At 41.7% G+C, this 16,782-nt stretch overlaps 1 protein-coding gene across 2 annotated transcripts in view; it reads right to left on the bottom strand.

The window, feature by feature from the left end:
* Positions 1-16,782, bottom strand: part of VWA3B (von Willebrand factor A domain containing 3B) — a 983,684-nt gene that overhangs the window by 313,191 nt on the left and 653,711 nt on the right. For both annotated transcript variants that reach the window (XM_085622889.1, XM_085622888.1), the window contains 2 exons: positions 10,416-10,540; positions 3,857-3,994 (listed from right to left, as the gene is read on the bottom strand). In XM_085622889.1, the coding sequence (XP_085479015.1) occupies positions 3,857-3,994; positions 10,416-10,540 (263 nt within the window). The remainder of the gene's footprint in view (positions 1-3,856; positions 3,995-10,415; positions 10,541-16,782) is intronic.

Below are 16,782 nucleotides of genomic sequence, written 5' to 3' on the forward strand. Positions count from 1 at the left end.
AGTCTTACAGCAAGGTCCCTAAGGGCAAGTCCCCAGGCAGAATTGAAGACTCTAAGTCTCGTTCAAGATAAGACTCCTGCAGGGTCCAGTCTTCTGTGGTCAGCTGGGCCTTGCTCGAGTCAAAGGTCTTCTGCTTTTTGGTCCCTGGAGCAGGCAAGCAGTAAGTCAGCCACCTGACTCTTGTTGTACAGTTCCAGTCCCTGGGTACGATGAGGTAGGCAGAAGTCTATTTTCTTCAACCAGGGCATTTTTCTTCAAGTGTAATCTTCCCAGGTCCAGGAATGTTCTGAAGAAGTTTTCATGAGGTGAAAGTCTTATCCAGTACACTAGCGAGTGACTGGAGATTGTTCCCTAGCCAGACCTGGCTTCTTTCTTGCTCTTTGCCCACAACTTTCTCAACACTTCCTAAATTCCCAGAAACCCTAAGCCTAAGGTGGCTGAACTGTTTTCCCCCCACAAGGGTCTCTCTCTCTCTCTCTCTCTCTCTCTCTCTTTCTCTCTCTCTCTCTCCTCCTCTGTCAAATTCTGCTAGTTCTCCCTCCTGCTGAGGTTGATGCCAAAGGGTCTAAATATGCTCTAGGAATGAATAGGAGCATCGTCAAGTTAAAAGAGGTAGTGTTAATGCTGTCCTTTATTCTGCCAGTTCCCATGTGCAGTCGGATATAGCTAATATCTGCTAAGTGGCCAGGTGTTGCCAAATCCCAAGCCTTCCTGGGTCCAGAGGCAAGGCTATTGTCCTCTACAGGGCAAGGAAGGTATACACTCTTATAAAGTTGATTTTCCACAAATGCTATCAGAAATCTGATTTCACTTTTAAATCAGATTTTGGAAAATGTAATGAATAACTTTGATTCATTTCACTAGCATTTTCCAGGCAGAGTTACAAAAAATAATTGTAATGATATCTAAGCCTGCCCTTGGACAATGCAGAGTACAGCCTAAATCTACACAGTGAAAGCAGCTTTTAGACTTTCATTCACTTTGAGGGAACTAATGGATCAAACCAAGGTCCACGGTAGTACTCATGCAAGGACTACCATTGACCCTCTTGTGATCCATTCCTGCCATGGATACTAGGCCCAAACACACAAGTTGGGTAGCGTTTTTATCAGGACAAGTGGGGGAATGCAGGGTTGTAGGAATTTTGTGGATCCCTGCCCATTCCTGTGGTTAACGCCACAGAAATGCAGGGAAAAGTTGTGTTTTTATTCAATGTTTCACCTTTGCAGGGTATTCTGGGTAAGAAAACACTGGGGGATCCACACAAGTGACACCTCCCCAGACTCCCCTGGAGGTCTACTTTTCAGAAACGTCTGGGTTTTACAGGTTTACCAACATGGTTGCCGACCTCAGGACTAATTAGTACAACTACCACAGTTATCATTATTGCCACAATATGTTTTGGGCCCTTCCTTGCCGCTGGCACTTGTCCCACCCACAAAAGTGAGGTGCCATTTTTATTGGGAGATCTGGGGAATCACGAAGTGGTAGCAGATTTGTGGTGAATCAGTGATCCCGCAATTTTCCCACCCAGAAATGAGAGAAAAATGTAACTTTTTTAGACAAATTTAAGGTTTGCAGGGGATTCTGGGTAAGAAAAAGTTGGGGAATCCACGCAATCCTTACCTCCCTGGACTACCTCCCTGGGTGTCTAGTTTTCAGAAATGTCTGGGTTTGGTAGGTTTCCTTAGATGGCTGCCGAGCCCAAGACCAAAAACGCAGGTGCCCCCATGCAAAACCAGGATGTTTTGTGGTAGATCATTTTGATGGCTCCACAAAACATTTTGGGCCTTTCTCTGTCGTAGGCACTTGGCCTACCCACACAAGTGAGGCATTGTTTTTCTCTGGAGACTTGGGGGAACACTGGGTGCTAGAAAATGTGTGGTTCCATGTTGGATCTAGGACTTTTCCTAAAAGAAATGCAAGGAAAATGTTTTTTAGACAAAGTTTGAGCTTTGCATGGGATTCGGGCAGTGGCATAACAAAGGCCCACGCAGCCCTTGAAATGAGGGGGGCCCAAGCTCCAGGGGTGCCCACTGAGCACAGTAGTCTGGCCTGAGCACTTCTGAGTGAGTACGGAGGGAGGGCCTTCCCTGTACTTTGCAGGGGGCCCCCTCAAATTTTGTTACACCACTGGATTCAGGGTACAAAAATCTGTCAAGAGCCATGCTAGTCACCCCCTCCTGGACTCCCCCAGGTGTCTAGTTTTCAAACATTCAGTGATTTAGTAGGTTTCCCACGGTGCCAGCTAATCTGAGGCTCAGAATCCACAGCTAACCGCATCCAAAAAACACATCGTTTTTCACTGGACAAATGTGCTGTATCTACGTTATGTTTGGCACTTGGTCTGCCCACACATGAGTTACCATTATTCTTGGGAGACAAGGGGTCATGCTGGGTGGTGCAAAATGTTTATCAGGAGACATGCGGAAATAAAGAATAGTAGAATATTTGTTATTACCAATTGAATATCTCTACGTTTGCACCTTTCAAATGTAAGCAAGTGTGTCACAAAGAAGACATTTTACAAAATGCCCTCTGAAACACATGCCAGTATGGGTACCCACAACTTCAGAGATGTACAAACAACCACTACTCCTAAACTTAGTATCTGGTGTACATTTCAGAAATACAGTTTCCCTTCATACCCTTTTTCCATTCTTTATAATTCACCATATGAATTGCTGTATAGTCAGTACACAATGAAAAACCATTGTAAGGTGCAGCTCGTTGTTGGCTCTAAGTACCTCAGGTTCTTCAAGAACATACAAACCCTATATATCCCCGCAACTATAAGGAATCAGCAGACGTAACAGTATACTGCTCTCAAAAATCTGTTATAGTAAGAAGTTACAGATTAAATGAAAACATACTTCCAAATCGCTGTTTTTTTCAACTCTACTTCAATATTTTTTTATTTCAACTGTTACTTTCTATAGGCAAACCTTGAAGGATCTACACAAATTACACCTTGCTGCTGAATTTAGGACTTTGTCTAGTTTTCAGAAAAGTATAGCTTTCCAGGATCCACCATAGGTTTCACACCCGTTTCCATGACAAACTGAAAGGAGGTTGAAAGCACAAAATAGAGGAAAAATTGTCAATCTCACAGTAAAATGCAAAAACTGTGATAAAAATTTGGCGTTCGGAATCAAGTTTGCCTGTTCCTGAAAGTTGTAAAAATTGTGATTTTAGCACCGTAAACCTTTCGTTGCTGCCATTTGTAGAAAAAAAACAGACACATTCTGCTCATTTTTCCCCCAAAAAACTAAATTAGACATATTTTGGCTAATTTCTCGGTTCTTGGATGTTGGAAAAAAGGACGCAAATTTGGTGTGGATAGCTAATGTGGAAAAAAGTGGGAGAGATCTAAGCAAAAACGTTTTCAAATAGCCAAGAAAAGGCTTAGCACTTTGGGGGCTAGCAGCGAAATGGTTAATGTGGACTGAGCGAATTGTAAACAATCAAGGTAATGCAGATTAGAAGACACACAAGCACAATGCACTGATTGTGCTGCTTGCTTGGTCGCTAAGAGGCCATTCAGGAGCCAGGAAATGGATTCTGAAGAGGGGAGGGCGCGCTTGGAAAAGAAAATGATGATTGAAGAAGGTTGCTCTCCTGGGCTATGGGTACCAGTTGATGATGCATACTTTGAACATCAAAACACAAACACATGATCAAAATAGCACAGGTCTGGAGCTTGTCAGCAGCTATTCCCTTGATCCTGGCCTAGATCCACATTAAGATGCAATACAGCTTCAGTCGTGGCACAGCCCTAATCCCAGAGTTAGGCACTTGGTATGATCAAAGGAAAAACAGTTGTGGCACATCCATGCGATTTCACTGCTGTACCCACCTTCCTGTTGTCGTATTTCAGCACAGAGTAGAAGTTATCTGCTGCTTCCCTCCGACGTGGTGTTGCTATGACAATGCCAGGGACGTAGCGACAATTTCCTCCCTCTGTCCCAGTTTTACAGAAGACAAAATCTCCGACCTGCAGATTGGATGCAACAGATATGGATGGGTTAGACGCCGGTAATGGCTAAAAAGGAGAGATTGCGAATATTTAACTGAAATGGGATTCATCTTCAAGAACAGGAGGTTAGGGCAAGGACCTATAACAAGTGCTGAACAGTCGAGCTATAACTGTACTATATACGGAAAACCAACAGGGCTGGTCAATAAAGAAGTCTTTTTGAACTGAAAAATGCAACACGTGCTACATTTATTTGGCTGCTATTAAATCTACACCAGAGCCCGCCTTTCACCTGGCACAGGGGGGCGTTTGTCTGAGGCGGCAAAACTCTGTGACACGCAGGTCTGACATTTTTCGGTCTGCGTATGTGTAAGAGTCCCACCTTTAATCTTATTTGTGACTTTTCCATGTCTTTTATGTCTCCCCTTCGGTGAGTTTGGGGCATATGTATCAAATACCGTTATTGTGATCCTCAAATAGCGATTTTTAGAGAATCGCTATTTGAGAATCGCAAAACGGGATGTAATAAAAAAGTCACAAATATTTTGCGATTCCTTGGCATTCCTTAATTGCGATAAGCAAATTGTGAACCGCAATTAAGGAATACCTTCCCATTCATTCCAAAGGCTATGAGGCCCATAGGAATGAATGGGAAGACATTCTCAATTTGCAATTCGCAATTAGAGAATCGCAAATTGAGAATGCAATTGCAAGGGTGCCAGGGTGTCAAAAGGACACCCTGTTGCACACCTGAAATATGTATGTGTGCACATGTGGCGCACATACATGCCCTAAGAGCATGTATGTGGGCCACATGGCACTTTGAAAAATGCAAAAAAGTGCATTTTTCAAAGAAATCGCAAATTACCACCAACTTGAAGTTGGTGGTAATTTGCGATTCCTTGAGGCCAAATCTCACTTTTTCTGTGCTTCATACATTGCATTTAAGGAATCGCAAATTAGAGAATCGCAAATTTTGCAATTCTCTAATTTGCAATGCCCTTTTGGGATGACACATCCCAAAAGGCCTTTTCCCGTTCGCAAACGGGCTGATTCTGAGAATCGGCCCGTTTGCCAACGGGAAAAGGGCTTGATACATATGCCCCCAAATCGCAGAATTAAATGCGCTCTGCCAGCAGAATAACTAACCCTAATAGTATGTTCAAACTCCAAACACAAGAACTGCATCATACAGGAATTACCCCTGCTTTCAAACTGCCCACGTGTCTTAGGTGTAACAGACCATGGTGTGGCCTCTTCGAGTTTCAGCGTCCATGTACCAGGGAATTGTAGAGGTCCCCGCCAACCCTTTGCACCCTCTACCATTGGTCCATCCCTTCAGGTTCATGCATCATTCCTTTCTTACCCGCTCCTTTAGGACCCTCTTCAGACACCTGCAATTCTCATTTTATCTAGACCTATCTCTTTCTAGCTCCTGAAGCACTTTCCTTCTTTCAGGCTCCCCAGCTCCCCTCTACCCCTTGCCAGGATTTTACAGTAATTCAGACTTCTGCAGAGCTCAGTTTATCTAGATACCTGAAACACTACTTAAGTAAACATTTTTCAATCTCTGGGGCATATTAACAAGGGCCCGCGATAAATATCGCAAAGCGCGCTTAGCGCTTGCATATTTATCGCCGGCTATCTCTGGAATTTATCGCCCGGTTTGCGCGTTATTAACAACGAGCATCGCCAAGGCGATAAAAATTCCAGAGATAGTTGGGATATCGCCATTTTCCACGGTGGAAAACGGCGATATCCTAGATGATAGGGCCTGTGGTCTTAGCCACAAAATCCACCCCCCATGTTAAGTATGCCTTAGTCAGGAATTTAACAGACGTTAAATTCCTGCGTTAAGGCATACTTAACGCAATTTTAAAAATCGCTACCCTCCCTTGTTAATATCGCGAAGCTGCCTTCGCGATATTTTCCCAAGGGAGTCTTGTCAGGCACACCTCCTTTGCATCTCATTAGCGATGCGATCGGAGGCGTGCTGCAAACGGGCGCTAAGTCAGCAAGACACGCGATAGCGTGTCTTTGCTGATAAGGCGATGAAATTATCGCCGCTTTTCGCCCGAAAACGGACGCAGAAGCAGCGATAATTTCATATCGCCGCCTTGTTAATATGCCCCTCTGTGTCAAATGAAAAGTGCTGTGACGTCTCACCGATGTGGTCCACGCCTTATAAAACTTAAATAAGTCAACTTCACAGCTGCTTCCTATGCTCATTGCCTACTCCCTCGCGCCACAGTGTAACTGTAGACTCCTGCACCGCTCCATACCATGAAGATCCCACTTTGGCGGGGCCTCCCCCTTCCCGTCAAGTAACTGCAGCACTCCCTGCCACCAGCCCGATCCATCCCCTCCATTCAGGTCTGCAGTGCTGTCTCTCCAGGCTCCAGCAGCCTTCCCTCCTTGAAGGCCTCAGAAGCATTATCTGGAGCCACACGCCTGCAGCAGGTCATCTCTTCCATTTTGGCTCCTGGGTCATCTCACTCGAAAATTTCTGTAGCACTTTATGTCTTTGGACGACTGCAGTGCTCCTGCATGCTTTGTTTCTTTGGGTGGCTGCAGCCATTCTTCTCTTTAGGCACATGCAGAACTCTGTGGCCCTTTCACCATTCAAATTTCTGCAGGATTCATTTCTTAAGCTACTGAATCCCGCCTCACACATGGTTTCCAGAGAGCCGCCAAGTGTCTCCATATATTTGGTAGTTACAAAAACAGGGGGAGCCCAAGACCACCTGGAACCTGGGACACATGAACAATAACACAAACAGTGGTTTTGGATGGACCATGAAGTTGGGAAAAAACAAGTGAAGTTGCTAATGTACCACAGCAATGATGACACAAACGAAACAATTACAAGATCTGGTCAATTCACAAAGTGATTGTACCGAGTTCATAGAACATAACAGTTTCCACAGATAAGTGTTCTCTGCAAATGAAAGTGAAGACACAGTGTTCCCAACACCTAAACAATTGTCCGGGCATCGTTTGTGTGTACTTTCAGTTTTGTATACTTGAAGCCTGGAGGGCTAAGTTGTGTAGTCAGTTTTTTCTCTTTAGGTCTTGTTAGACATTTGTTGTTACTGTAGTTGTTTGTTTCCAACGTCATAGTCCATCCGCAACTATTGTTTCAATACATTTGATGAGAAATTCTTCCAGTCCTGGCTTTTTAAGCAGCAGGAGTGTACTTTATCGAATGTGCTGTTTCGTTCTACCATTAGAAGACAGGGTTTAAAAATCTTACCATACAAATGTATGTTGGTTTTACTGAAAGTGTCACAGATCACTTATTCATCGTAAAGTCATGGGAGCTACACAGCTCCTGAAGCGAAGCAGCAGACCGGCTGATCCTGCACCTGTACTTGGTGCTGGGCATATCAAGGTAAACTCAATAATGCTTATGTTGTTCCCCTTTGTGACCATGTCAGGGTTTATATCACTCTTTAAAACCCTCCGGCACTTGCAAGCACAGTCTGAAAAACCTCCACCCCCTGCTTTTTTCCACATAATGGTCCACTACACTCATCATGCCAAATTTTCATATAAAAATACACAGTCTGATCTGTGTCTGAGGCTCTCTGCTTAGCTAACACAAAAATATAGTCTTTGGTCCCAAGTGGACACTTACTGCTGTGCAAATTCCAAGAAAAAATGTTTTTTTCCCCTGAACTACTTGCAAAACAGCAATTATCAAGAAATAAGTTCTTTTTTCCAACTTATTACGTTCAATTCCTGATTTAGCCAGATTAACGACTGTATAATATGTCAACAGTGTAAACAGAAGCAAATAATTTCATCCTGTTTGATGAATCAGAAGCCTTCAAACGTCCAAAGATAACAACCATTATCACTGGAGAAGCAGAGGCAGTGGTAAAGCAAGGGTACAGAAAGAATCAACAATAGGGCTCCACCGCCACTCCAGAGCATGCACGCAAAGAGAAGTCCTGGTAAATGCTCACAGAAGGCAATCAGGCAGGAAGTAGGGTATCTTAACTGTGCTCCTACAGAGGCAGAAATATGAGAGAAGGAACACAGTTAAATGTTGCTGCTTCCCTTTTACATTTGGAACATCTTTCCATGTATCATTGATTTGCGACCACAATTTCCATCTCCGACCATTGATCCTTCACTGACTCCCAATGGGGTGATATCCATACGCAAAGTGGAAGCTTTCCCTAAAGGCGAGCTTCCACCTTCTGAACAAGGGTGCTCAATAATGGGTTCAGTCCAAAGTGGTCCAGTGGCCAACTGCATGGCCCCTTATACCTTTCACAGAATGGCAAACTATTTAATGCAATCAGTGTCTGCATTGTTTTAAATTTTTGTATTCTTTTTGCAGATCTTCCGTCCTACCACAGGGTTATATGTACACTGTAACTAATTTGTACATCATTACAGCGCATAATATTCTCATGTCACAAATAAGTAAGTGGTTCTGTTCAGCAACTAATTTGCATCCTATCCTGAGAATAACCCACCTGGTCCAATACCAAAGCTGTGGTTTTTACTTATACCCAAGAGTAGACTGCAATCGAAGCCAGAAAAAATGCCTCAAAATCCCACCATTCTTCTCAAATAAGAGATCCAAACATCAAAAAGGTAATAATACGAACAACTCGAGTGGGGTCATTCTTCTTTCTGGGTTTCTGTGGTGGTTGACAAGGAGGGACTAATCGCTGAGCCTTAAACAAACCTCAAACGCCCCTCTCACTTGAACAAATGAAATTCCTTCCATAGAAGCCACAGTCAATGCCGTCCTTGACCAAAGACTGCCAAGTCAACCTGCCTCTAAGTGAAACAAAATGGAACCTGACACTGGAATAGACGTGGAACAACAGAAAGTGGAGGAGAGGCAAGAACCTGACACCTCTAGGACATTCAATTGTGAGGAAGAGATGGTGATGAATCAGGTTGATGTAATCTGAGGCTTCGAGAGGAATAGGTTCCTCCCACCTGAGGCGGGAACCATCCAGTGGAAGAGTTTTAAGCTACAACCAGTCCTGACCCTACCAAGACTTATTTTCTACTCAGAGATTTGATCTTCAAAGAGAAGGAGTTGCCAGAGTAGATAGCAGTACCATTATATACTGCACAGTTTTTCCTGAGGGATTTACTATCCTTGCCGTTGGTAATAATAAAGGATAACCATTCTTTTGACATTATTTTGTTATTAAATATTGAGATTTGTGAAGCATAATACTAGACGCATTTCATGAAATAAAACAGGCAAATTGTACTATCAATGGGCTATTTCAGAAAGCACTTTAAAAAACTCTTTGCATTGCTGCGAACGATGTCGCAGGTGTGCGGGGTATCACTGCTGCCAGAACCCAGACGCTGTCTGTTAAATGTGTGGGAGCCCACAGATCTTAATCGCCAGGCGCAGGGCTGGGTGACGGTAGGGAACATGATGGCTAAACGAATCATAGCCCAAAAATGGGGAGCGGTGGAGACACCGCTACTGTCGATGTGGAAAAAGGACATGGATGGGGCCATGTTTGCTGAACGTTTTGTATTTATCAGGCGGGGTTGTCCTCGAAAATGGGTCAGAGTGTGGGGAGCATGGAACAAATATAGGGGCAACATATGTGATCCACCACCTCTTTCTGATGAGGAGTCTTCTGATTCAGATGGCTAGAGAAACTGAAGGGAAGAGGGGGAGGGTGGCTGATAATGATGGCCTCAGGGGGACCGATCTAGGTCCACTTGGAGAAATGATGATTATGTATGATGTTTTGTCTACTTTAATGTGTATACGATCTGATTTCGTGTCCTTTATTATAACTTTTGTGAAAACAATACAAATTTCTTTAAAAAAAAAAAAAAAACTCTTTGCATGTCGTGAGTGAATTAATATATGATGATAGACCTGAGAGACCAAGCCTTCTTTAGACCATAAAGTCTGGCATTTTCTGTCTTGCCTGTATTTGTTTCTTGTGCTCAATTGAACGTTTTAAGAGACATAGGAAATGCACAATATTTCAAATAGAATATTTTAAATATTAGTCCGATAAAACAAAGGGCAAAACATACACATAATAAACCTGACTAAAACCTATGTTTGTATTTTAAGAACCTCATTTATATATTGTGGTATCACAAAAAAACAGGTGAAAATGAGTCTGTGCCCCTATGGCAGCAGCTCAATTATAAGCTTGGCATTAATTGCATTGACTCAGCTTTTGTATAGACTGTTAAATACTGAATACTATCGCTAAAATAGAGTGCAAAACACGGGCAAAGTGGTAATCATGGACATAAAAGGGGTGCAATAAAGGTTAGTCCCAAAAATTAAACGATCACCAGATGAATGCTATTTGTGCTGCTGAGTTTTTCTGTCCAGTTATTTAAAATGACGTCTAAATGATCTTACAAGTGAAGTGCCTGTAATTCTATGCGAAGAATAAAACAAAATATTTAGCATATTAACCTTCAAATGTGGGCAAGGCACCGCACCTCCAACAGGTATTACGAAAGAAATTGGTGTGATCTGGCTGTCTCCTGGACTAAAGTCCACAAGGGCCTGCTTGGAATTCAAACAGGTTTGAACAGTCCCTGAAAGAAAGCAGAGAAATGTGTTAAACAACAATCTGGAAGCCTCATTCCAAATTTCCAAGGCCCAGTATGCTTTATAGGCTTTTTAAAGGTGATGACCCAGGGATACTGCATGTAGACATCTACAGTTTTTCTAAACAAAAGAAACCAGATATGAATTGTGGGACTACACCGATGAGAGAAAGCTTGCTACCTTGATATGTGGTTAAACCCATTTAAACATAACTCTGTTATGATCAAATGTTTTGGTTTAAATCTTTTTTATTGACATTTTTTGCATAAACATTCCAAACAAGAACATTAGTGCAGTGGCATCATACATCATTATAGCATTAGGCTAATCTAGCTCATGATACAGAGTACAGTGATACAGTAGTAACTTGCGGCTCTGGCGGCTCAGATTATTACTTAGCGAGTATCATTATGTTATTAAAATGACTTTAATGAGATGTTGCGGCATCCAGTGTGCCTATCTACTGAAGATGATGCCCCACTCATACAAACTGTGGGAGTAGGCTACAACAAAATGGGGACAAAGCAAAGTAATCAGGGGTAGGTAGATTGCCTGAGACCTGTTGCCTGGTATGGTGTCCAGTGAGAACCCTGTCAGTGGTAGCTTCTTATAAATCACTTGATGGCGATGCCTCGCCTATGTCGGTAGGGCTTTGTCCCTCCTGGGATTCTACATGTGCACCAGCTGAACCTGAGTGTTGGATGGGCTGAGGTCCGCACCTGCCACCAGACCCTGTAAGTCTGCTACTATGGAATCCCAGTTACTAGCCAAGGAAAACTTGCGCAGCCCCAGCATCTCTTCTTTACGTAAAGCCACCTCTTCTGCCCTAGCCCAGTTCAGCTGTGATCGTTGCCAAGCTATTGTGTGGGGAGCTATTGGGGACTTCCATCTTTTAGTGATCAAGTGTTTCACGGTTACCAGGCCCAGGTCTGAAAATCGCGAGGAAGTTCTGTTCTTCTTGCTTCTAGTAAAGAGGTGCAAAATGTATGTCTACCAACGGAAGGGAATGTCGCGTCCTGTGCTGGTGGCCAATGTGGCTGCTACGCTAGACCAGTACTCGCCTAGAGCAGGCCAATGCCATAACATATGTAGTATGTCTGCGTCCGGTAAGCGGAACCTGGGGCAGGTCGCTGTAGTGAGGGGTTTCCCCAAGTAATCCAGGAAGAATCAGGAGATTTGTAGAAAAGCTTAGTTTTATTCAGGAAACAAGACCCACGACTGATCGTAGTTAAATCCAGCTGCAATCTGACAATTCAGTAAACATTCCAGAACCGAATGATGTCAAGCACCATTGAAATATACACACATTACTTAAAGGCACATTGCAACATTACTAACATATTATAAACTACTACAATACTACACATCCTTCCTTTTTTACAGAAAAACAAATTATGAAATGCAAATAGCTACCAATTACAAACTAAAACTTACAAATTAAAAGAAACACAGAAATTGAATAAATCAAAATAAGATGAAGCAACTTTACATTTAATTCATGACATAGTCACGAAAACGTGTAGGCAGTCTTCTCAACCGTCCCTCATAGTTCATGTTACCAACACCATCACCTTCTCCTCCATCACAACGCAAATTGTTGGAAACAGAATGAGATGTAACAAAGTGTGAATCACCTTGTCCTGATGATGAAGAAGAAGGAGATGTGTCGTGTACTGATTGAGCTACACGAGAAGTAGACATATTCTCACACACCCCAAACCAATCAGAACCAGAATTATCATTAGAGATGTTGTCTCTTTTGTTTTCCAGAATAATTTTAGCTTGTGCATTGGTTATTTTGATAAGGGCATTTTTGTTCCACCACCCTCTATCATGTAACAAAACAGCCATATGTGACACCCTTCTCACTTGGACTGGGGCAGAGAATTTAGATTGACCCTTTTGAACTTTGATTGTTTTTTTTATGATAACCCAATCTCCCGGCTGTAATGGTTTATCAGATACATGCATCCTACAATCATAATTATGCTTATAAATTTCTTGTTTCTTCTTAACCTGATCTCTGATTTTGCGCAAATCAATGGGAGATTGGATAGATTTTTCCATAAGCCAAGCAGGATTGAGTTTGGAAGCAGACATACGACCCCTCAATAAAATGAAAGGCGCAACTCCCGTTGTGCTATGTGGTGTAATGTTATAATTCCAAACCTTCTGAAATAAAAAGGAGGAAATGTTGAAGCCATTTGAAATGGCAGCTGGAACAGCTTCCTTGAGTAAGCGATTAGCACGCTCAACAAGACCATTAGAAGATGGACTGTACAATGGGACAAAAACATGTTTGACATCTAAAGCCTCTAAAAATGAGTTTAAGTCACAAGCAGTAAAATGGGAACCATTATCTGTTACAATCTGCTCAGGAGTGCCTTCAGTGAAAAATAAATTTTGCAATAATAAAATGACAGTGTTGGAATCAGCATTTTTCACCAAAGAAAAATAGATCCATTTAGAATAATAGTCAACTGCAACAATCAAATATTTATTATCTGTATCGAAAGCTGAGAAAGGTCCTGAAAAATCCAAACCAATTTTCTTCCAAGCCCCACTAGGCTACTGAACTGGACAAAGAGGTGCATTCGAAGTCTTCCAATGCTTATCAGAGCAAAGACATTGAGGGCATTTATCAACATGTATTCTAACCCGATTGTCAATGCCTGGCCACCAATAAGTTTGTTTGATCTTATTTATAGTACCAGTGGTCCCAGGATGCCCTTCATGAGCCAACTTAATTATGGTGTCATGAATGCCTCTTGGAGGAACAAATTTATCGTGGCGCAACAAGATGTTATTTGAGAATGATAACTCTGGAGCAATTTGAGAAAACGTTTTTTCTTCCAAAGATAAATTACGATGAGAAGGCCAACCCTTGACTAAATATTTTTTTACATTTTGCAAGCAGATATCATTTGCAGAATGACTTATCCAATCATCCTGTGATATTTTGTAATTTTGTATCACATCTTGAATGGAATATACACATTCATAATCATCCTCTGATTTAACCAATTCTTGCGTATTTGCCAACGGGATCCGAGACAGGCAATCAGCCCGCACATTTTTCCCGCCAGGAATGTATTCAATGTCAAAATTATACTCTTGTAATCGAGCTAGAAGTCTAATCAAACGTGACGATGCTCTGTTGGAGCAACTGTTGCCTAACATATATATTAAGGGTTTATGGTCGGTGTACAACAAAAAGTTTGTCCCCCAAATATAAGTTTTAAATTTTTCTACAGACCACGTGCAAGCCAAGGCTTCCCGCTCTATTGTGCTATAATTCATTTCAGCTGAACTCAAAGTACGAGATGCAAATGCAATAGTGCCTTCACGTCCATCTACAATCTGACTAAGCCAGCACCTAACCCTTTGGCACTTGCATCTACAGTGATAATACTTTGAACTCCGTAAGCAAATGGTTTAATAGCAGGAGCATTTAAAATCAAATCCTTTACCAATGTGAAAGCTTTTTCTGTATCGATAGACCCCACTCAAATTTTGCGTGTTTTTTAAAAATATTCCTAAGAGGTTGTACAACTAATGCATACCCTTGAACAAAGCGAGCATAGCATTCACTCAAACCTAGAAATGCTCTTAGTGAATCTTTATCAGTAGGAGGTGGTGCACACCTAATAGCATCCAAAAGAGCAACTTTAGGTTTGATACCTGCTGGTTATAAATTAGGACCTAAATAGTCAACACTTTGAGAAAGAAATTTACACTTGTGAATATTGACAGTCATACCATGTGTATGTAAAATGTTTAAAACCTTCCTTAAGAGAACATAATGTTGCTCTATACTCTCAGAATGAACCAGTATGTCATCTTGAAAGGCCTGAATGCCAGGGGAGTTATCAAACATTTTGTCCATTAATCTTTGGAATATGCTAGCTGCAGAAGCCAATCCAAATGGGAGTCTTTTATACATATAAACACCGAAAGGGGTAACAAATGTGGTGAGAGGTTGAGATTCCTCTGATAGTGGAATTTGATGATATGCTGAACGTAAGTCGATGGTAGAGAAAAACTTACAGCTACCTAATTTCGCCAACATATCATGAATTTTTGGAAGAGGATGAGCATCTACCACAATATTTCGGTTAAGAATTCTAAGATCCGCACATAAACTAAAATCCCCAGAATGCTTTCGAGCAACTACAGCAGCAGAAATCCATTCTGACGACTCAACTGGGCAAATTATATTCTGAGAGCACAACATGTCAAGATGTTTCTTAAGGTCATCCCTAACAGAGAGAGGAACAGGACGTACTTTTTGAACTACCGGAATCACATTATCTTTCAACTTGATTATATGTTCAAAGTTTTTAACTAGGCCTACGTCATTACTGACCACAGTTTTGTATTCCTCAAACAGCAAATTAAGAGTGGGATTTTGAATTATGCTGTCGCAAACAGACAAGATAGGAAAATCACCCAAAACAACAGGTTCTGGATGACCCGGCTTAAGTAATATACCTAAACTAGCTTGGTCACGCCACCCCAAAATGTCTTTGCCATTCACAGCTACATAAACCTTTGTATGGATCAATCGACCTTTAAACTCAATGGTATCATTAAAGTAACCAAGCATTATGATGTCACAACCACCAAATGCTTTTGGATTCACATCAGTGAAAGTCAGCTTTGTTTTGGGCCATAACTTATGAAAGGTTTTTTCATCTAAAATAGTGATTGGTGAACCAGAGTCAGCCATCACGTCAATAGCAATAGGACCAATTAGAACATTACAATTTGGTCCTTTAATAACATTACCATCCAATGCATTGACTTCAACAGATAAGGAGGCTACATTGAGAGCATCACGAATTTCTTCTTCTGTATACACAAAATTAACTTTGCTCTTATCTCTTGGTACTTTACATACAGTAAAAAAAATGACCAACTTTCTTACAATTGTTGCACCTTTTACCTAAAGCTGGGCAATTTGGATTGTTACCCACATGAAATTTCGAGCCGCACCTGTAACAAAAAATGTTAGGTTTCCTTTCAACATATCTCCGATCTTTATTGCGAGTATTGACAGCACTAATGCTACATTCTTTACTGTCATTGGTGGCAACAGACATGACACTAGAAGTAGCGCTCGTCGTAGCAGATTCTGCGATAATTTTTTGTGACGCGACCGAGCATTCAATGCTTCGTGCAATGACAACAACCTCATCAAGGGTAGGATTCTTGCAAGTCAGAATACGTTCTTGAATCTTTTTGTTGTAGCAGTTGAAGACCAGCTGATCTCGAAGTGCAGTATCCAGGTAAAGGCCATAATCATATTTTGTAGCAAGAACTCTCAAAGTGGCTAAATAATCCTCAATAGATTCTTCTGGCACTTGTTTTCGTTTCACAAATACGTGACGTTCAACCATTATAGATGGTTCATCTTTGAATTGTTTCCCAAGACGCGCTAAAGCTTCTGTGAACACATTCCATGAATCATCACTTGACGTGTTTTGCACAATTGGTAAGCTGTCAAAAAGTTGTTGACCTGCGTCTCCTAGGTGATTAAATAAAATAGCTCTCTTTCTGGGGGAGAATAATCCAAAGCGTCTATGGCCTCTAAATAGTTAGTGAATACTCTTAACCACTTATGCCATGGTGTGGGCGGTTTGCCAGAAACTTTCAGAAAACATGGTGGAGCCAAAATGGTGTTGTTCGAATTATCCATGTTTATTAAGAATTAACACCAGAATCCAAAAAGTAAAACAAAAATATATATATATTTTTTAAATATATATATAAGTACTACTAACTTATATAAGTATTACGTCGAAAATTGTCCAAAATGCAACAATAGCGTATGAAATCCTTTCTATCTGTCACCACGTGACTTTAAAAATGAATTCGGTAATACCGATCGTGTTGCCCCTTGAATTTACAGCATGTCCGTAGTATATTCCAATGAGGATCTTCCCAATCTGGCAAAATGGCCGCCAAAACGTGTTGACATCATCGCGTTAAGACGCGCATAACACACGTATTGATGATCGCGCTGAGCGCGTTGAGAAGGTCGGGTGCAGGGAAGCTAGCGCGTTTGAAAATAGCACGCGCGCGACGAGTAAACGGTGAGCTTCTGTGCTTTGCCCAAATATATATATAAAATCCCCTATAAGTCACAAGGAGTTGAATGAACAGTACTCACAGGGCTACACTTGTCTTAAGAGTCAGTTTTCCAAAGCATTCAAATTGTGATGATCAT

Source organism: Triturus cristatus, chromosome 8 (assembly GCF_964204655.1).
Source record: "Triturus cristatus chromosome 8, aTriCri1.1, whole genome shotgun sequence".
Taxonomy (NCBI): domain Eukaryota; kingdom Metazoa; phylum Chordata; class Amphibia; order Caudata; family Salamandridae; genus Triturus; species Triturus cristatus.